This window comes from Notolepis coatsorum (assembly GCF_963971535.1).
Source record: "Notolepis coatsorum genome assembly, chromosome: 1".
Classification (NCBI taxonomy): Eukaryota; Metazoa; Chordata; class Actinopteri; order Aulopiformes; family Paralepididae; genus Notolepis; species Notolepis coatsorum.
Genome location: NC_140165.1, coordinates 97,889,205 through 97,911,572, shown reverse-complemented (window position 1 = coordinate 97,911,572; position 22,368 = coordinate 97,889,205). Strand labels below are relative to the sequence as shown.

The 22,368-nt window shown below is 46.1% G+C and overlaps 1 protein-coding gene across 1 annotated transcript in view; it reads right to left on the bottom strand.

The window, feature by feature from the left end:
* Window positions 1–281: 281 nt before the first annotated feature.
* The window catches only part of pde5ab (phosphodiesterase 5A, cGMP-specific, b), a gene marked incomplete at its 5' end in the record, with an annotated part of 195,044 nt that continues 172,957 nt past the window's right edge, over window positions 282–22,368 (bottom strand). The window contains 9 exons of the mRNA XM_084320619.1: window positions 282–698; window positions 3,580–3,663; window positions 4,092–4,166; window positions 10,285–10,348; window positions 10,810–10,887; window positions 11,925–12,025; window positions 14,785–14,872; window positions 17,255–17,349; window positions 21,370–21,495. Of these exons, the coding sequence (XP_084176745.1) occupies window positions 576–698; window positions 3,580–3,663; window positions 4,092–4,166; window positions 10,285–10,348; window positions 10,810–10,887; window positions 11,925–12,025; window positions 14,785–14,872; window positions 17,255–17,349; window positions 21,370–21,495 (834 nt within the window). The 3' untranslated portion in view covers window positions 282–575. The remainder of the gene's footprint in view (window positions 699–3,579; window positions 3,664–4,091; window positions 4,167–10,284; window positions 10,349–10,809; window positions 10,888–11,924; window positions 12,026–14,784; window positions 14,873–17,254; window positions 17,350–21,369; window positions 21,496–22,368) is intronic.

The following is a 22,368-nucleotide window of genomic DNA, read 5'->3' as shown; positions in this document are numbered from 1 at the left end:
AGGAACAGCTTGGTATTCAAACTACATTTCCTCTAAAGACGTGTGTTCTGGACAAGAAGATCATAAGACCATACAGTATAGAAACTCTAATAAATATATAAAACAAATAAAAATAAATATGCAATAGTTAAGACAATGAGTGAAAAATGTTACAAAATACTCAAACCCTTGGTAGTGTGTGAGTGCGTACGGTGAGTGATATCAAGTCAACATCTAACACGCTTCAGATTATTTCTATAGTATGTAAAGTATATAGTAAGTACAATGTCACCTGCACTCTAGTGTTTAAGGGGTTGAACCCTAGGGTGCCAGGGCAACTCATAGGGAGCCACTCACACGCAAGCTCCCTTACTATTCAGTGTACTATCACGCCCCCCCCCCTCCTTCAGAATTCACTATCTGCGAGGAATAACGCAGATAGACTCGACTCTGTGCAAAAGAAAAGTAAGAGAACAAAAACGGCTATGTTAATAAATATAGCTTAGTGTTGACATTTTCTCAGGTGTATGTGTGTGTGACGGCTATTGAGTGGTGGCGGGGGGGTTGGGGGGGCATCGGAGTGAAGTCGACAACGTTCACACCAGTCCGTTGACGGCACCTTTCTCGCCCTCCTGCTCGGCCAGGTTCTTCCACTTCTGCCTGTTCTGCTGACAGCCCTCCAGCAAGGGAGAGCAGTGCTCTGACATCCCTGTTAAGGTCTGAGAGAGAGAGAGAGGGAGAGAGAGAGGGAGAGAGAGAGAGGGAGAGAGAGAGAGACACACAGAGAGAGAGAGAGAGAGACAGAGAGAGAGACACAAAGAGAGAGAGAGACACATAGAGAGAGACACACAGAGAGAGAGAGAGAGAGCCAGAGAGAGAGAGAGACAGACACAGAGAGAGAGACAGAGAGAGAGACACAGAGAGAGAGAGAGAGACACAGAGACTTTGAAAACACGACAAAAAACGCAAAACTCCCATACCTGCTGGGTGAAATACAACAATGTGCAAACACAGCAGCAAGATTTGTGAGCTGCTGTGACAAGAAAAGGACATCCAATGGAATACAACCACCATAAAGATTGTCAATCACACAAAAAAATACTTCTGTACTGTACTGATTTCTCTGTTTGATTGTTTTGCTTTGTTTTGTTTGGCTTTGGCAATGTAAACATATGTTTCCCATGTCAATAAAGCCCCATTAAATTGAATTTAATTGAATTGAGAGTGAAAGTCAAGAGGAGAGCATTACTGCAGGGCTGGTGTGCATTCCAGTGAAGCGGGATTAGCAAGTAATCAACATGTGTTAAAGCCAAACTAGAGGAAATCCAGCGTTTTCTTTTCTAAAAGCCAAGATAAAAATCATTCCATTTCACAGACTGGGGGTTAACTTGAGTCGAGCCTCACCCTGTGCCTACAAAAACACAGGGTTTCAATCAATTTGTTTCACCGTCAACACGGTATGTCCTTGATAATCTTTGGTGCAGTGGAAAAATTGTTACACCTCGATTAGACATTCTATCTCATCCAGAAGAGATTCTCAAGATGGTTATCGCTTTAACCATATTATTTAATTTGAGTACCACGTTCAAGTGCGCTAGAAATATAAACTCCTTCATGAAATAAACCTTCTTAATTTCTATACTTTTACTTTGGTACGTTCAGCATCAAATACTTTCTTATATTATATGTATTTTTGTTTTACATACTAGAATTTTTTATGGAGGGCATTTCTGTGAGGGTGTATCTACTGTTACACTTTTGTCCACTGCTGCTAGACAGAAGAATGACACAAAAATGAAATGTCAACCCTCTTCAGTTGTCGTTCTTAGAAATGCAATTCGAACACAACAGCCTCTCTCTCTTCCCGCTGACTGTGTTAGTGATACATGTAGGATGTGTGATGCTCCCTTGTCACCGGCGTCCCACTATCCATGAATGAATGAATGAATGAAAACTTTATTTAACAGATTGCAGAATGGGTACAATACAGTACGGCTCAATACATACAATTGTTAAGGGGATGCAGACCTGAGAAAGACGTTTGTCTTGTTTCCATCAGGGTCCCCCATTTTCAATTCATATAGACATTTATGACATACATAACATACATGACATTTATGGCATAGGGACATATAGGTATTTAGTACTGATACATTTGTGACATAGGCGGTATTCAAATATACAGTACTGTTACCCCTAGATCCTGACAGAGTATATACATATGATGGGGAGGGGACTGTACATTAGGAGGGGGTGGGTGGGTGGGAGGGGAATATACATACGGCGGGGAGGGAATATATACATCCGGTGGGGAGGAGACTGTCTATTAGGAGGTGGTGGGGGTTTTGGGCATTTACGGTGGCCAGTTTCGAATTGCAGCCTCCCGTAGGTGCTCTTTAAGGGCGGTTTTGAATGTGGGCAGGGATTCACATTCCTTTACAGCTTTGGGTAGGGCGTTCCACATTGTTGTGGCATAATTGCGAAACGTGTTTAGTCCCTTGTTTGAGCCGAATCTGGGTTTAACATGATTTGTTGAGCTTCCTCTGGTGTAGTGGTTGTGGTATTCACTGACCTTTGGGAAGTATTTTGACATGTACATGGGCACCCCGGTCGTATAGTGTATCTTGTAGACCAGGCCCATTGCAAGTTGCTGTACTCTGTCGTCTACTCTAAGCCATCCTAGGTTGGCAAAGTGGGCAGGGGTGAGGTGGGTTCTGGGGTTTAGGTCAAGTAGTAGTCTGACCAGTTTGTTTTGTGATGTTTGTAATTTTGTTTTAAGCGCCTTTGAGGTGCTTTGGTACCATGAGGTGCACGCATAGTCATAGTACCCTTGAATGAGTGCTCCTGCCAGAGTCCTCAGGGTATTCTTGTTTACCAGAGAGGAGATCCGGTACAAGAATCTAGTTCGTTGGTTGACTTTTTTTATTACATTGGATGCCATTTTGTCACAGGAAAGATTTGCCTCTAGGATGGAACCCAGGTAGGTAATTTCGTCTTTCCTTGTGACAATATTGTCACCCACTGTAACTGAGAAGCCGTCGGTCTTGCTGAGTTTGTTATTTGAACCGAAGAGAATGGACTCTGTTTTGCCCATGTGTAATGATAGTTTGTTATCAGCGAGCCATATGCAGATTTTGCCTAGTTCCGTGCTGAGGGTTTTTTCAACCTGCAATTTGTTCTTGTCAGAGACCAGCAGGGCTGAGTCGTCCGCAAACAGGAACAAGTTGCAGTCACAGGCTGACGACATGTCATTTGCATAAATTAGGAAGAGTAGCGGTCCTAGTATGCTTCCTTGTGGAACACCACAGCTCACTGTGAGGGGGGGGGATAGAGTACCGTTTACCTCTACCATCTGTTCTCTCCCCTCCAGGTAGGATTGCATCCAGCTCACTGATAGGCTATCAAAACCAATTGCTTTTAGCTTGTCCATTAGAATGGAGTGATTGACAGTGTCGAAGGCCTTTTGTAGGTCCAGCATGACCATGCCGCAGTATTTGCCATCAACCACGATGATTAGTTTATTGGCCGGTCTGCCGTCTAAACGACTAGCGGTCTATGGGCCGGTCTGCCTGACTGGCTTATTGTTGGTCCTCGACGCACCTCGTACAGCTGTGTGCAGATGGCGTCGATGAAGGACACCTGCATGCTGGGGATCTTATCTCTCTTCTCACGGTTCATCAGGTCCTGACCGGAAGAGGAGCACAAGACAGAGATGCCAAACATGCCTTTATTGAATGGGAGAGCAGTACAAAACCAAAGTGGAGTGTGTGCATGCGTAAATAGTACTATAACTATTAACTTACTATGGATGTGACAAGACTCCTGGGACACAATTTGATTCGATACACGATACTGGGTTCACAATTTACGTTATTCTGAGCAAAACTGAGAAAATCCATCTTTTTATTTCAGCATTTTTATTTTGTTATTATTTTGCCATAATGAATTCATTATTTCTGAGCGCAGTTGGAATATGTTTTTTTTTCTTTCTTTTGAAATACATTTTTTTGTGTTTTTTTTGTGCATAACACAATAATATAATAATAGTACTGTGGGAGTCCATATGATAATAAGGAGCGTAATAAGGACCGTCGGGGGGGCACAGTACTCACGATGGGCTCGATGTTCAGTTCTTGTCTCTCCTTGTCTCCTTGCTCAAAGAACTCTGTGGCCACCAGCTCGGCTATCTGCAGGAGAGCATAAAGGACCAGGATCAGGTAAAAGATCACTCGCGTGCACGTCGCAGTGCTTTTCCCTCGTCTGTCGGCTCAGGGCTGCGTTTTCGCCGATCAACCAATCCAGTGTTGGAAAGTTGAATTTGCCGCCTTTCGATCGTCACCACACTCAACCTATTGCATGATTCTATTCTTGAGTTACAAGACGAAACATGCGGCGAGCGTCATTTGACAAGCCGTGACCACGTCCGGTTGTGAATGGTGCTGAACTGACCCGTCACCGCTGATGGCGAAAATGATGACCACCGTTGTAGCCAATGAGTGTCTGCTCCGAAAGCGATCTCAAACGGGCGCTGACAGTGGGGGAAGGTGACACAAGAAGATGAAGAAGTCCTTTGTTTTGACTCGAGAGGCGAAATTAATGGCAGTGGACGGCCATTTTGGATAATCACGCTGAATTTGTACCGCTACACGCATTACAAAAACCTTTGTGAAACACTCATTTTCCATGGGATTTTTATAAACCTTGGACCTGTACTACATAAGACTTGATGCTATGGAACCATTATGTTTTCCAGCTCCTACCTCTCAGCTGGAACTTAAAAACAGGCATCTGGCAAAATGTGAGTACACAAAACCTTTACTCCAGTGTGTTCAAACATCTGTTACTCTATTTCATTAGCATTCAAAGTGATTTTGCGTAAGAAACTTCAGAATGTTACCTTTAAAAAGAGACCAGACTCATGCATGTGCTATAAGTATAAAGTATAATAAATGGCAAATTACGTTGGTATGCAATCGTCAGAAAAAACTAAAAGAAACAAGCCCCACTTTTGCAAGTCAGCCAGCCACTTCTTTACACCTGCCAGCGCGGACTCTCATTGGCGAGGTGTAACGTGTGGGAGGCTCACACTACCCTCGACATCTCCTGTCCTTGCTGTGCAGGCGCCCTGACCGACCTGTAGGAGTCGCTGTTTACAACGACCAGATTACCACCCATCGACTCCCCTCCCGCTGACTCTGCCAATTGAGTCAGTATGACGGCCGGCCCAAGCCGGAGGCAACGCTGACAGCCGGATTCGATACTGGTGACGAGCGCATAGACCGCTGTGCCACCCAGCCGCCTACACTTTAATCTATTTACTAAAGAGATTTGCACTACATTCATACCTCATTTGCACCTTACCTTAAAGTTCTGTACCTCACTGCTCTACTTTAGATTGTATATTGTATTGTATATTCCTTTTACTTACTTTTTTTTTACTGTATGAAGCACACTCTCAGGGGCTCATACAGAACCAAGCATTTCACCGTAAAGTACATGTATTTTATTGTGACAACTAATAAACAAACTTGAAACAAACTTGAAACTTGAACTAATATGACTGTCTCTGGATCCCAGAGTGATACTAATTCATTCAGTTGGGCACCGTGCTGGAACAGTTGAAGAGCCCTGTAGCCCATTCCTCTCACCAATACACCTCATTCTCCTAACTGTCATGGTGTGGTCTCTTACTAATGGTCAAATAGCTATGTGGGTCTATTTTTTTCTTCTTTTCTTCCATTTATTTGTTTTGTTTTTAAATGTGCTTCCACACAATTAGTGGGGCTATACATTTCAGTAGAGGAATTTCAATAAACGTCCTGCCAGATTTATACTAAGATTATACTTTCTTACATGTTGCCAGGATATAATCTGATACCCTGCAATAACACGCAGCCACCCCACGTGACCTCTTGTCCTAACACACCGACCACAGCGCACAGAAGAAATTAGATACCGTAGACAAATGGATAGGACGAGGAATGTAGATGATGCTGAAGAGGGAGAAAGAGAGAGAGAGAGAGAGAGAGAGAGAGAGAGAGGGGGGGAGAGGGGGAGAGGGAGAGACAGAGAGAGGGGGGGGACAAAGAGAGCGGGGGGAGAGAGAGAGATCGAGAGAGAGGGGAGAGAGAGAGAGAGTGGGCAAGAGAGTGAAAAGTGTTGTTGTTGGTCTTACAGGAAGAGTTTGTTGGGCTTAGAGGAAGAGTTTGTTGGTCTTACAGGAAGAGTTTGTTGGTCTTACAGGAAGTTTGTTGGTCTTAGAGGAAGAGTTTGTTGGGCTTACAGGAAGAGTTTGTTGGTCTTAGTAGAAGAGTTTGTTGGGCTTAGAGGAAGAGTTTGTTAGTCTTACAGGAAGAGTTTGTTGGTCTTACAGGAAGTTTGTTGGTCTTAGAGGAAGAGTTTGTTGGGCTTACAGGAAGAGTTTGTTGGTCTTAGAAGAAGAGTTTGTTGGGCTTAGAGGAAGAGTTTGTTAGTCTTACAGGAAGAGTTTGTTGGTCTTATAGGAAGAGTTTGTTGGTCTTACAGGAATAGTTTGTTGGGCTTACAGGAAGAGTTTGTTGGCCCATCAGTCACGTTTTTAATGGTTTTTTCGACAAGACAATTTTACAGATCAATTGATTAGTACAAGATCAACTAATCAATTTGTCGACACAGTCCTATGACTATAATGAATAATGTCTTGAGTGGAGGGGGACAGCCCTGCCCTGAAGGAGAGATGGAGAGAGAGGGAAGGAGAGTAGAGGAGAAGAGATGGAGAGAGAGGAGAAGAGAGGAGAAGAGATGGAGAGAGAAGGAAGGGGAGTAGAGGAGAATAAATGGAGAGAGAGAGGGGGAAGGAGAGTAGAGAAGAGATGGAGAGAGAGGGGAGAGTAGAGGAGAAGAGATGGAGAGAAAGGAGAGTAGAGGAGAAGAGATGGAGAGAGAGAGAGGAGAGTAGAGGAGAAGAGATGGAGAGAGAGAAGAGTAGAGATGGAGAGAGAGAGAGGAGAGTAGAGGAGAAGAGATGGAGAGAGAGAGGAGAGTAGAGGAGAAGAGATGGAGAGAGAGAGAGGAGAGTAGAGGAGAAGAGATGGAGAGAGAGAGGAGAGTAGAGATGGAGAGAGAGAGGGGAGAGTAGAGGAGAAGAGATGGAGAGAGAGGAGAGTAGAGGAGAAGAGATGGAGAGAGAGAGGAGAGTAGAGGAGAAGAGATGGAGAGAGGAGGGGAAGATGAAGTGCGTTCATCTTTGGCTGATGAGATGCCTATTTCCATAATGACATCCAGGATGAGTGTGTGTTTTATTTTGGAGGTGCAATGTGAGGACAAGGGCTCAGCTGTTTGTATTAATTGAGCGCCCACTTATCAGTGCGTGCGCGCACGCACGCGCACACACACACACACACACACACACACACACACACACACACACACACACACACACACACACACACACACACACACACACACACACACACACACACACACACACACACACACACACACACACACACACACACACACACACACACACACACACACACACACACACACACACACACAGGCACACACACACACAGGCGGCAGCAGAGCCCCAGTGACCTGAGAGGTTCTGATCACAGTTCTCAAGATTAGTCTCTGAACTGATCATAGAACAGAAGAGAGTTTGTAAGTAATCAATGAGAGCTATAAAGCACATACAAATTCTTTGTTTTTAAAAGTTTCAGTCCTGAAATTAAAGGACCTGGTGGATTACAAAACCGCCCGGTTCATGTACAGAGTCATACATCACAGCCTTCCTGACAAGACACAGAAAATGTTCTGTGAGAGAGCGGGACTCCAAAGATATAACCTTAGAGGGAAGCTCAAACTGGAACAGCAATCTTCAAGAACAACCAGGAAGGCTGTGTGTATTTCTCCGTGTGGAGTTACCTTGTGGAATGATCTGGAGGAGGAGACCAAATCCAGTCAATCTATAAGTATATTAAAGAGGAAGTTCAAAAAGATGGTGTTCGTGGGCCACGAATGACGGAGACGCTGGGCTTGCCTGTTCGAGCCCAGCGCTCCACATTGCTTTCAGTTTAGCTGGTCGTTCATACTAATACACATTGGCCGTATTAGGGGGTGGGAAACTGATGGGTGGGGATCGGGCGTTGTGGACAGCGACTCCTACAGGTCGGTTGGTGCGCCTGCGCAGTAGAATCAGGAAGTGTCGGGGGCAGCGTGAGCCTCCCACGCGTTACTCCTCGCCACTGAGAGATCGAGCTGCGCAGGTGAAAAGATGCGACTGCTGTTACCTCAAGTACCGGAGGGGACTTGTGCTATGTATGACTTAGTCCACATTGCAGCCGGCTTGTGGGAGGCAAGAAACAGCGTTCGTGACAGGGGAGGGTTGAATTGGATGATACGAAATTGGGATGGGAGAAAAATATAGAAAAAATGGGAGAAAAAGTGGATAAAAAAAAAAGATGGCGTTCGCAAAGTATACCAGGGAGGAAGTCCAACTTATTGTATCAGAATGATTTGAGGGGAAGGGTGACATGAGAGTATAGTCTACTCTAGTGTGTGTGTGTGGGGGGGGGGGGGGGGGGGGGGGGCTGTGGGGTTCCTCTTTTCCCATTTCATTTATTTTTTCAAATGTTGTTTTGCCAGACAATGGTAAATGTAGCAAAACTAACAGTGGTTTGAAATAAAACGATTGAATCTTGAATCTAGAGTGATCCAGTCTCTGAACTGATCCTAGAAGAGAAGAGTGATCCAGTCCAGTCTATGAACTGATCCTAGAAGAGAAGAGTGATCCAGTCTCTGAACTGATCCTAGAAGAGAAGAGAGTGATCCAGTCTCTAAACTGATCCTAGAAGAGAAGAGAGTGATCCAGTCTCTGAACTGATCCTAGAAGAGAAGGGAGTGATCCAGTCTATGAACTGATCCTAGAAGAGAAGAGAGTGATCCAGTCTCTAAACTGATCCTAGAAGAGAAGAGAGTGATCCAGTCTCTAAACTGATCCTAGAAGAGAAGGGAGTGATCCAGTCTCTAAACTGATCCTAGAAGAGAAGAGAGTGATCCAGTCTCTAAACTGATCCTAGAAGAGAAGAGAGTGATCCAGTCTCTAAACTGATCCTAGAAGAGAAGAGAGTGATCCAGTCTCTGAACTGATCCTTTGAGGAATGTTTCCACAGGCCCCATTTGTCTTATACAAGACAAATATAAGACCCTCGTTGCAAAATTACAACATCCCTTTTAGCTATTAATGTCTTTAAATGTTTATTTTTTAAATGTTTTGAGCACATTTACATAGTCAATGGGTCCTGTTGTGCAGCCTCACAATGCTATTGGATAGTAAATGTGTTTATAGGTCCCACCTTCTGGCCTCTGAAGTTGATAATGTCCATTTAATGTGGGCCTTACAGGGTTTTAAACATGTCGTCCTACCTGCTGACCATCTGTGACGCCACGCCACCCAAAGAAAATAAGACAGGACACGGAACTAACTTTGTCCTTGATTGACCAACAGTGTATTGACCAACCGTGTATGTTGACCACAGTGTATTGATGAAAAAATAGGGAAAAAGGTCCAGGCACGCACTCCCAGTTTTTTTTCAAATGTATTGGCAGCCTGAGAGTGAGAGAGTGCGTGCCATGACCTTTCCCCCTATTTTTTCATGTAGTATCAGAGGTTACAGCACCCAGTGTCAAGTCAAGTGAGCGCGTTCTACTACAGTGTATTGACACAGTGTATTGACCAACAGTGTATATTGACCACAGTGTATTGACCAACAGTGTATATTGACCAGTGTATTGACCAATAGTGTATATTGACCACAGTGTATTGACCAACAGTGTATTGACCAACAGTGTATATTGACCACAGTGTATTGACCAACAGTGTATATTGACCAGTGTATTGACCAACAGTGTATATTGACCAGTGTATTGACCAATAGTGTATATTGACCACAGTGTATTGACCAACAGTGTATTGACCAACAGTGTATATTGACCAACAGTGTATTGACCAACAGTGTATATTGACCACAGTGTATTGACCAACAGTGTATATTGACCACAGTGTATATTGACCACAGTGTATTGACCAACAGTGTATTGACCAACAGTGTATTGACCAACAGTGTATTGGATTCATAATTTCTACAATTCTTGTCAATTCTTAGTTACTAAAACAGATTTCAGAAGAGAAAAGAGGGCTTTTGGCTATCTGCCAAAATAGCTGGTAAACGTCCCAACCGCAGCCAAAGTTGACCAGCATTTGGCTAGCAGCTAGTGGCGATCTCCAGCCCTGCAGAGAGGTGAAGTGGCCGGTCTGCTTACCCTCTTCTGGACAGGCCAGGGCTTGGTGATGGCAGAAATGTCACACGCAGTCATCAGCATCGACCTGAAGGGGGCGACATATCAACACGAAATATGAGTTGGTGGCCCACCGTGACACGCCTCCACACTACAGTGTGCTGCTCAGCCAAGAAAAACACTAAGTATTTTCACAAAGAAAAGTAGGTAATTTCCAAACACATGACTAAAGGTTTTATTTGTATTATATATGTTTTGTATCCAATGAAAATGTGGATAAACGGCCCTGAAAAGGTCAAATAAAATAAATCATTATTTCCTTATTTTGCGCCAAAGTTCACCGTTCTTTCCGTCTGCGCTCGACTATGTGAGGGGCATCCGCGAAACGGGCGTCGCTCTGTTTTAAGGTCTGAGAACCCCGCTGGATTAGTGAACAAAGAGGGGCCAACCATAATATTTTTGAGCGTTGCGTTGGTCCCGTTAGCTGCGCGGTCCATCCAAGACACCAGGAGGCTTTTCACCTCGCGGAGCAGAAGCTCTATAGCTCACCTCAGCAGGTCCCTGTGGCTCTCGTCCTCCCAGGCGAACTGGCTGTTCTTGGTCAGCTCGAAGAACTCCCCTCGCCTCCTGAAGAAGCACACACACACGCACGCACGCACACACACACGCGCGCGCACACCCACACACACACAGCAGGTGTGTAATTACTTCTCTAACCTACTTGCCTACCTGCCACCCCCACTGTCTAGACAGCCTGGCCCACTCCTCAGACAGAGAGAAGAGGGGGAGAAGAGAGGAAGATAGATAAGTACAGTAAGAGAGAGAGAGAGAGAGAGAGATAACAAGAGCGAGATAGAGCGAGATAGAGCGAGACCATAGTGACCGTCTCAAACTTCCCAAACACGATAAGTAATACTAACGTTCCATTTGTTTGAGCAAAGCGCCGACACAGACACTGTCCCCACAGCGTAACAAGTGCTTGTTTGTGAAGAAAACAGACTCAAATTGAAGACGTGGAGGTTGTTCATTACCAGAATCCCTCGAATGCCCCGTAAGGATACAGACAGCTTCTTATGGTTATTATCATTACCAAATTATTATTACATTACATTATTACTGTATGTTTAATGTCTGTTGTTGTAACTCCAAGATAATGTAAATAGTGCCATGCCTTTCTAAATATCAATAAAATAAAATGTTAAACTTTGGCCCTCATTCACTTCCTCTATGACCCCCCACCTCTCTCCCTCTATCTAGCTCCCTCTTTCCCCCTCCCTCTCTCTACCTCTCTCTCTCTAGCTCTATCCAGCTCTCTCTCTCCCTCTATCTAGCTCTCTATCCAGCTCTCTCTCTCCCTCTATCTAGCTCTCTATCCAGCTCTCTCTCTCCCTCTATCTAGCTCTCTCTCCCCCTCTCCATCTCTCAAGCTCCCTCTACCTCTCTCTCCCTCTCCCTCTATCTAGCTCTCTCTTCCCCCCCCCCTCTCTCCCCCTCTCCCTAGCTCTCTCCCCCCCTCTAGCTCCCTCTTTCCCCCTACCTCTCTCTCTCTAGCTCTATCTCTCTATCTCTATCTCTCTCCCTCACACTATCTCTCTCTAGCTCTCTCTCTCTCTCTCCCTCTCTCTCTCTCTCTCCCCCATCTGGGCTTGACGGCTGTTACGTACTTCATGTACAGGGCGAGGTCTGTGGCCAGAATAGCCCTCTCAATCATCTTCAGAGTGGCCTTGTACTCATCCAGAGACAGACTGCTGAGAATCTGGTTTCCCTACAGGAGAGAGATAGAGAGAGAGAGAGACAAAGAGAGAGAGAGAGACAGAGAGAAAGAGAGAGATGGAGAGAGATGGGAAGAGAAAGAGAGAGAGAGAGAGAGAGAGAGAGAGAGAGAGAGAGAGAGAGAGAGGGAGAGAGAGGAGAGAGAGAGAGAGAGAGAGAGAGAGGGAGACAGATAGAGATGGGAGAGAAATATGGGGGGGAGAGAGAGAGAGAGGGGGGGGGGGTATTTGAATTAACTTTTTAGCAGAAAAATGTATAGATCTTTTACCAAATGTTACCAGCGTTATCATGGCAAACCATCACAATAAATATTAACACTAATAACTGTTTTATTACCCAGCCTTGAGAGAGAGGGGGGGGAGGAGGGGTTAAAGTGAGAGATAGAGACAAAGAGTGAGAAAGAAAGACAGAGGGAGAAAGACAGAGACAGTGAGAGAGCGAGAGCGAGAGCGAGAGCGAGAGAGAGAGCGAGAGAGAGAGAGAGAGTGCAGCTCCCAGACGGAGGAGATGCTCAGAGCTGATAGGGCTGACTGCGGTTTGCTCTGAGTGGAGACCACCATGGCTGTTGTCATGACAACACTGGCCCACAAAACACAAACACACATTCACGCATGCACCGAGAGAGAGAGAGAGAGAGAGAGAGAGAGAGAGAGAGAGAGAGAGATTCAACAACTGGATTCAGTGAAGTTGTTGTATCGTCTTTGAGGGAGCAGCCTATGCGTTCTTCATTTAGCCGTGTGAATGTCTTGCGTTCATTAACCCTTTCACTACCACACTATAGAAGGTTAACCCTTTCACTACCACATAGCAGACGGTTAACCTATAATATCCTTTTTTCTCCCATTCCCAAATTGTTTGTAGCCAATTATCTTCCTTGTCTGCCCTACTGACGGTCTGGGGAGGGTGTAGACTACCACCTGCTGCCCTACTGACGGTCTGGGGAGGGTGTAGACTACCACCTGCTGCCCTGCTGTCGGTCTGGAGAGGGTGTAGACTACCTCGTGCTGCCCTACTGTCGGTCTGGGGAGGGTGTAGACTACCACATGCTGCCCTGCTGTTGGTCTGGGGAGGGTGTAGACTACCACATGCTGCCCTACTGTCGGTCTGGGGAGGGTGTAGACTACCACATGCTGCCCTACTGTCGGTCTGGGGAGGGTGTAGACTACCACATGCTGCCCTACTGTCGGTCTGGGGAGGGTGTAGACTACCACATGCTGCCCTACTGATGGTCTGGGGAGGGTGTAGAACTACCACATGCTGCCCTACTGTCAAGTCTGGGGAGGGTGTAGAACTACCACATGCTGCCCTACTGATGGTCTGGGGAGGGTGTAGACTACCACATGCTGCCCTACTGACGGTCTGGGGAGGGTGTAGAACTACCACATGCTGCCCTGCTGTTGGTCTGGGGAGGGTGTAGACTACCACATGCTGCCCTGCTGTCGGTCTGGGGAGGGTGTAGAACTACCACATGCCTCCTCTGATACATGTGGAGTCGTCAGCCTCTTCTTTTCACCTGACAGCGAGGAGCTTCACTGGGGGAACGTAACGGCGTGCGGAGGTTCATGCTATCTCTCCCAGATCCCCTCCCTGCTGAACAGGCGCCACGGCCGACCAGTAGGAGCAGCATGGGAATGGAAGATTATAGGCCTTGTAGGTGTTATATATATATATATATGTATATGGTTGTCTGTGCATTTGTCTGCATGACTGCCTATATGTCTGTCTGTCTGACTTCCTGCCTGTCCGTCTGACTTCCTGCCTGTCCGTCCGTCCGTCCGTCCGTCCGTCCGTCTGTCTGTCTGTCTGTCTGTCTGTCTGTCTGTCTGTCTGTCCGTCTGACTTCCTGTCTGTCTGTCTGTCTGTCTGTCTGTCTGTCTGTCTGTCTGTCTGTCTGTCTGTCCGTCTGACTTCCTGTCTGTCTGTCTGACTTCCTGCCTGTCTGTCCGTCCGTCCGTCCGTCCGTCCGTCCGTCCGTCCGTCCGTCCGTCTGTCTGTCTGTCTGTCTGTCTGTCCGTCTGACTTCCTGTCTGTCTGTCTGTCTGTCTGTCTGTCTGTCTGTCTGTCTGTCTGTCCGTCTGACTTCCTTTCTGTCTGTCTGACTTCCTGCCTGTCCGTCCGTCCGTCCGTCCGTCCGTCCGTCCGTCCGTCCGTCCGTCTGTCTGTCTGTCTGTCTGTCTGTCTGTCTGTCCGTCTGACTTCCTGTCTGTCTGTCTGTCTGTCTGTCTGTCTGTCTGTCTGTCTGTCTGTCTGTCCGTCTGACTTCCTGTCTGTCTGTCTGTCTGTCTGTCTGACTTCCTGTCTGTCTGACTTCCTCTCTGTCTGTCTGTCTGTCTGTCTGTCTGTCTGTCTGTCTAGCAGGAAAATGTATGAGTGAAAGGGGGACAATGAAAAGGAATGGAGAAAGAAAGGAATTAAGGAAGGAGGGGATGAGGGAATAAAGCACAGGTAGGTAAATTCTTTAATGAATACATTGGTTCATTAACCCTTTCACCGCCGCCGCACTACCAAACGGTTAACCCTTTCACTGCGACAATACACAGAAGGTTGACCCTTTCACTGCCGCACAACAGGGTACCCGTCGGTAGTGTGATAGTAAAAGGTGTGGCAGTGAAAGGGTTGAAGAACAATAGAGCATGAAACAATCAATACATACAAAAATAATCAAGTGGATGGATGTCTGCTGTGTGAGTGTGTGTGTGTGTGTGTGTGTGTGTGTGTGTGTGTGTGTGTGTGTGTGTGTGTGTGTCTTACTGGACTGTTGAGGATCATGAGACACTGGTCAAAGTGATGGTGCTCCATGGTGGAGTGACAGTAGAGCTGGGCCAAGGGATGGTCACTCCTACACACACACACACACACACACACACACACACACACACACACACACACACACACACACACATTGTATTGTATATATTGATTATGCATACATTATGCACAGAGCTATTCTGAGTTGGAATTTTATAATATAAACATACAACATACAAACAAACATAATAAACAATGGCAAATTTAAAAACAGCTAGTTTTGATTTGGCTGAAACTGGGCGTGTTTTAAACTGCCATCTGCCTTTGTTATGCTAATTTGGTGATTAACTGGCAGACCTGGGTCACACGTTATACACAGGTGTCTGGCATTAGTAATTAGTAATTAGAGCTAGAGATTGAAATGCATTCTCGGTGAGTGTCAGCGAAGCAGCGTCGAACGGGGATGAGAGCGTTTCCCTGTGGGAGGATCTGACCTCACATCACCCAGTGCTAAGTATACCATTATTCATCCTATTAATTACTCTTTACTGGAACTATTCTCTGCCTTCCCTCCTGCTACTTACACCTACACCTATCCCCCCCAACCATGTGCTTTTTACCTATCCCTATACCCTCTCCTCCTCCAGACCAACTTCAGGCCGTCCATGCCAGTTTGGACGACCTTGCCAACCTCCGCTACCCGCCTACGGCCACAAATATACCTGAATTGCCAATCAGCCGCGAGGAAAGCCTGAACCGACCTTTCGATCACAGTGGAGACTGTAGCCGTGGCTTTCTCCCCGACCGCCAAGAACCTAGGTGTGGTCCTTGACGACCGGCTGAACTTCTCCGCTCACGTCGTCTCAACAAACAGAACCTGCGGATTCTTTCTGAGCAACGTGAGAAGGATCCACCCGTTCCTGACAGAAGAAGCCACTCAACTCCTCCTGCAATCAACAGTCTCGCCTCGACTACTGCACTGCAATACACTGGTAGCTGGTTTACCGGCTACCTCCGCCAAGCAACTTCGACTCCTTTAGAAGGCAGCAGCACGCCTGATCTCCAACCTGCTGTACCAGAGTCAGCCATGTCTTCTCAGAGAGCTGCACTGGCTTCCCACGGCCGCACACGGTCCTGCACCTGGCATACTGTGCACTGCAGCGAGGGGAGCGGCGCCCTCCTACCTCCGGTCAATGGTCTCTAACTACACGCCCGTAAGACTTCTATGCTGAATGACGTTCAGCCATTGTGTAGTAGTGTGATGTGTGCCTGGTGGCAGTGTATGGCAGCCATTGAGCCTGCGTAGCCCAATGTTGGGTGCTACACAGTGGTGGTGAAGGAGGCAATTTCCACCCTACATTGTGGGGAGCGCTTTGAGTGTCTAGAAAAGCGCTATATAAATGTAATGAATTATTATTATTATTATTATTATTATGCTCTGCATCTTCTGGCCGCCTCAGACCCACTCATATCCGAACTCCTAAACTTGGTCAGGACAGCTTGTTCCGCCCAATTTTATGCTGTAGACTAAAAACACACTTCTTAAGATTTTTATTTTATTTTTTAAATACCAACCTTTTTACTATCATGCACTTTGCTACTAAGGAATCTACCCTGCCTATATTACTACCTACTATGCTAATAGTCTATACTACTATGCACTCAAGACTGTAGCACTCAAGTTCAACACTGTTTGACGAACAATGTTACTGACCCATAGCTGCCAGAGTTGTGCCCTTCTTGTTGTACAGAACTTGTAAGTCGCTTTGGATAAAATCAGCTAATCAGCTAAATGTAAAAGAACATGTTGTAAAGGCTACTGAAAAATAGTATGTTGAATTATATTTAGGTGTGGAGGTTTGTACTGTTGTACTGTTGAGGTTTGTTACTATGCTTCTGATTTATCTGCGTTTTGTAACTTTTTATTTCTTTGTTGGCAGAGTTTGTGGGTGTGATTCTGCGTTTTATTTTGTTTACGTTTAGCTGTGAATTGATTCCGTAAGTTGTTTAGTGTTTTTATTATGCGTGGACCGCAGGATTAGCTGCCACCATTGTGGTAGATAATGGGAATCCAATTAATCAAATAAACACACACACACACATACTAATTCTAGCATACAAAGGCACATGCTTACATATACAAATGCATGCGCAACACATTATACCTTCACAATGTCTACACACACACACACACGTGCAAATACATGCACGGTTCTCCGATTATTCAAGTACACACACAAACTAATTATAGTCTACAAAGGCAGATGCACGCACACACACACACACACACACACACACACACACACACACACACACACACACACACACACACACACACACACACACACACACACACACACACACACACACACACACACACACACACACACACACACACACACACACACACACACACACACACACACACACACACACACACACACACACACACACACACACACAGAGGCTGTACCTCTGTATGTATGAGTTGTTAACCCCTCGGTGGTCCAGATCATGGCTGAGAGTAGCTATCATCAGGGCCAACACCTCCACATCACTCATACTACCCTGATGGACAGATGGAGGGAGAGAGAGAGAGAGATGGAGAGAGTGAGTGAGATGGATGGAGAGAGATGGAGGGCGGGAGGGAGAGAGATGGAGGGAGAGAGAGATATGGAGGGAGAGATGGAAGGTGAGGTGAGCAGACAGATGAAGAGGGGAGAGAAAGCGACAGAGAGATAGAGAGAGAGATAGAGATAGTGAGAGATAGAGAGAGGGATAGAAATAGAGAGATAGTGAGAGATAGAGAGAGTGAGATAGAGAGAAAGAGATAGATAGATAGAGAGGGATAGAGAGATAGTGAAAGATAGAGAGTGAGAGTGAGAGAGATAGAGAGAGATAGAGATAGTGAAAGAGAGAGAGAGAGAGAGAGATAGAGAGATAGTGAAAGAGAGAGAGAGAGAGATGGAGGGATGTTAAATAGAGGGAGATAAAGACAACGTAACCAGTAAGTAATAATATACTGGTATATAAGCATCCTCTGGGACGGGTTGTCCTGCAGTACCAGGTAATACTATAGTAGAACACACAGACAAACAGGCAAAGATAAAAGCTCCAGGATGTAACACCACTGTGACATCAGATACAGGGCTGACAGCAGGCAAACACAGGGTACAGGCATCTGGGAATATGAAACCATATTGGTTTTCTGCATCTTTGACACAAAACACGTCAGATCTCTAATGGAGAAAAGTAGTTTATATGAGTGACCCTATGATCTAAGTCGATACCGTTCAGCAAAAACAATGGATCAAATCTGTATCATACAAGGCTGAGAGTTACAGGCTAGGACTCTGTATCGGTGTTGTGCACCGCTGGCACAGACAGATTTTTTTTTCATTCCATGCATCATCAAAATTCCCCGCCCACGTGGGCTTGTAAACGACACACACACACACACACACACACACACACACACACACACACACACACACACACACAACACACACACACACACACACACACACACACACACACACACACACACACACACACACACACACACACACACACACACACACACACACACACACACACACACACACACACACACACACACACACACACACACACACACACACACACACACACACACACACACTTAAGGTTCCCATCTCGAGCCATAATCACACCAAACCAAAAGACGAATGGTTGTGTAAACACTGGCCCATAGTAACTCCACACAGTGTTAGCAAGGCATTAGCCTGGCGCAGGCGTTCAGCACTTAGCCGCTGTCTCTCGAGTGAGTAGCTTAGGTAATAATAAAAGAGAGAGAGAGAGACCTGTTTTCGCTGCAGACTAACAACGGCTAACGCCTGCACAACGGCTAACGCCTGCACAATGGCTAACGCCTGCACAATGGCTAACGCCTGCACAATGGCTAACGCCTGCACAACGGCTAACGCCTGCACAACGGCGGCTAACGCCTGCACAATGGCTAACGCCTGCACAATGGCTAACGCCTGCACACCGGTTAACGCCTGCACACCGGTTAACGCCTGCACAACGGCTAACGCCTGCACAACGGCTAACGCCTGCACAATGGCTAACGCCTGCACAATGGCTAACGCCCGCACAACGGCTAACGCCTCCAGCTCCAGAATTACAAGTACCCATGTTACAAAGGGTCAGATTAAACCGAATATATATATTTATTACTTGAGATATATTGTATAATATTTGTATATAGTCTGATATCCCTTATATATTCTTTGTATATATACACGGAATATCCCTTTACCTAGGTACAGGCCAGACCATAATATTCGTTCTCCTATTGGACAGCGACCCCTAGGCGCCAACGGCCATACCCCCAATGGCAAGTTCAAAGCTACCGCTAAGACATGTCTCAACATGTCCAGGTTTGCGCAGTAATACGAGACAGAACTGAGGTTGGCACTAGATTATTCACCTTACGTATAAATACGTCGCAGGTGGATACAGCAGCACTTAGCCTTAGCACTTAGACGATACAACGTGCCGTGAAGTGGGCCCCTTTTGCCCCTAAATAGAGCCTTGAGAACCGCGTGCGAATAGATAGCTAAAGTGTCAGAGTTTAACGCTGTATCGTCGAGTTCGACTTATTCTATTGTAAAGTAATAGTCTATTATTTATAGTGTATCGTGCGGCTACAGTTCTACAGTGACCAGCATTACCACCGGTTCGTCGTACTCTAGCTAGTGCACTTATCCAGGCTGGGCGGCCTAAACTCGTGCCGCCATCCGAGGAGTCCTAGACGAGAACCGTTGGATATGTACACCGGAGAACCTACACCGGCGAATGCAGAGCCTTTTCCGGCTGGATTATATTGCTTTGGTACTGTGGCTGCTGGAGCAGAGAACCGTCTACCCCACTGCTGTGTGGGATCTACCCTGTGAGGAGCACCATCGAGCCCGCCTCTAGGACCACAGAGGCTGGCTAGCTTTCATCCATGCTGTCTTGCATACTGGAGTATAGCTGTTGCTTTGTCTACAGACCAAAGGATTATTGCACTGGCTCCTGTATCTGGAGTCTCTTTATTCCTCGTTGATCCAGACTTTTGCTCCCGAACATTCCTCTCCCCTGCTGGCTTACAACCGGAGGGAACCCCTTTAGTATCTCCAGCTGACTACGAGTGTGCCTTATGTAATTCTTATGCTACAGGTGGCGTCAGTTATACCCATCTTATTATGCTCATGGACTTACGCTCTTGACCTACTTAAGTGTTCTTCGCCATATAAGCGCAATTCATAATTCTCAATTTGTAACCTATTGTTGCTGCTCTAATAATAAATACCTCTAAATAGAACTTTCTTTGTCAAGCCGTATTCTTGTGTGGGTGTTCACCAGATATACCGTGTACTGTATGGCCAGTAATTAAAGTACATAACTAAGTAGTGGTTTAATGATACCATACTCTCAATACAGTCAGGGAATTGTACCCCTCAGTTACAACCCATGTTAGGTTACGTTTTTTAGAAAGGCGATGCTTCAGAAACAAACAAGTGTGACAGTAACGTTAATAAACCAAACACCAAGTCAAGAAAATACAACAAAGCTTATCTCGCACTTTGAGATTTCTCTCTATTAAAAAAAATAAAAACAGTCTCAGTGTCTATTGAACTGTATTGTTATGTATGTTATTGTTCTGCACATTTCATACTTGTTTTCCTCAGTTTTTGGTTATTGTTATTGATGTTATTGTTAAGTGGTCGCACAATTTGAAAGCTCATGATATTGATGTTATTTCAATACATTTAAACTTGGCCCATTTCATGACTATTTCGTTGGGGCGAGGGGGGGTGGGGGGGGGGGGGGGGGGGGGGGGGGGGGGGCAAAGAAAAGGTTTGAGAACCACTGCCTTATATGGCAAATTAACCCTTTCACTACCACACTACCAAATGGTTAACCCTTTCACTGCGACAATACAGAACGTTAACCCTTTCACTGCCACATGACAAAGGGTTAACCCTTTCACTGCGACAATACAGAAGGTTAACCCTTTCACTGACACATGACAAAGGGTTAACCCTTTCACAACCACACTACAGAAGGTTAACCCTTTCACTACCACACTAGACAGTTAACCGTCTGTAGTGTGGTAGTGAAAGGTTAACCTTCTGTAGTGTGGTAGTGAAAGGGTTAAGATATGTACTCTTTAGTAAAACGTCTTATATCTCTGCACATTTTCTTTTGGCTGGATGACTGGAAAACCGTGTTTTAGGAAAAGTACACTTCTCGGTAATACATTTGATCTATAAAGCTCGTCCTTTCAGCGTCTGACATAGTTCTGTTTTTGTAGCCCCGTTTACACGAAGAGGCGAGTTGAGAAATATCTTTGTGTTTTCAGGTTACGTTTGACATACAATCTCCACACAATTCAACTACTGGTCTCATCTGATTCTGACACTTAATAAGCAAACGTCAAACCAAGCAGTTGATCATTGATTGGATAGAACCCCCCTTCTCACACACCCACCCACACACCCACCCACCCACCCACACACACACACACGGCTAATCATTGGTTGAATGATTAGCTGCACTGACCTGCAAGCGGCCAGATTTGAGGAGCGCAAACATGCACTGTGCCGTGTTGAAGGCATGCCGCCAGTTGTGATACGCTACAGTCTTCCTGTAGTTCTTCTTCACACTCATCACCCACTGACATAAGCTCTAGAGGGAGAGAGAGAAGGAGAGAGAGAGAGAGAACAGAGGGGGAGTGAGAGAGAGCAGGGAGAACAGAAGGGGAGTGAGAGAGAAGGAGAGAGAGAGAGAGAGAGAGAGAGAGAGAGAGAGAGAGAGAGAGAGAGAGAGAACAGAAGGGGAGTGAGAGAGTGAGAGAGAGAGAGAGAGAGAACAGAGGGGAGTGAGAGAGAATGAGAGAGAGAGAGAACAGAATGGGAGTGAGAGAGAGTGAGAGAGAACAGAGGGGAGTGAGAGAGAAGGAGAGAGAGAGAGAGAACAGGGAGAGAGATAGAAGGAGATAGTGAGAGAACAGAATGGGAGTGAGAGAGAGCAGGGAGAGAGAGAGAGAGAGAACAGAGGGGAGTGAGAGAGGGCAGGGAGAGAGAGAGAAGGAGAGAGAGAGAGCAGGGAGAGAGGGGGAGAGAGAGAGAGAACAGAAGGGGAGAGAGAGCAGGGAGAGAGAGAAGGAGATAGTGAGAGAGAGCAGGGAGAGATAGTGAGAGAACAGAAGGGGAGTGAGAGAGAGCAGGGAGAGAGAGAGAAGGAGATAGTGAGAGAGAGTGAGAGAGAGAGAGAACAGAGGGGAGTGAGAGAGGGCAGGGAGAGAGAGCAGGAGATAGTGAGAGAGAGCAGGGAGAGAGGGGGAGAGAGAGAGAACAGAAGGGGAGAGAGAGCAGGGAGAGAGAGAGAGAGAGAGGAGATAGTGAGAGAGAGCAGGGAGAGAGGAGAGAGAAGGAGATAGTGAGAGAGAGCAGGGAGAGAGGGGGAGAGAGAGAGAGAACAGAAGGGGAGAGAGAGAGAGAAGGGAGAGAGAGAGAAGGAGATAGTGAGAGAGCAGGGAGGGGGAGAGAGAGAGAGAAC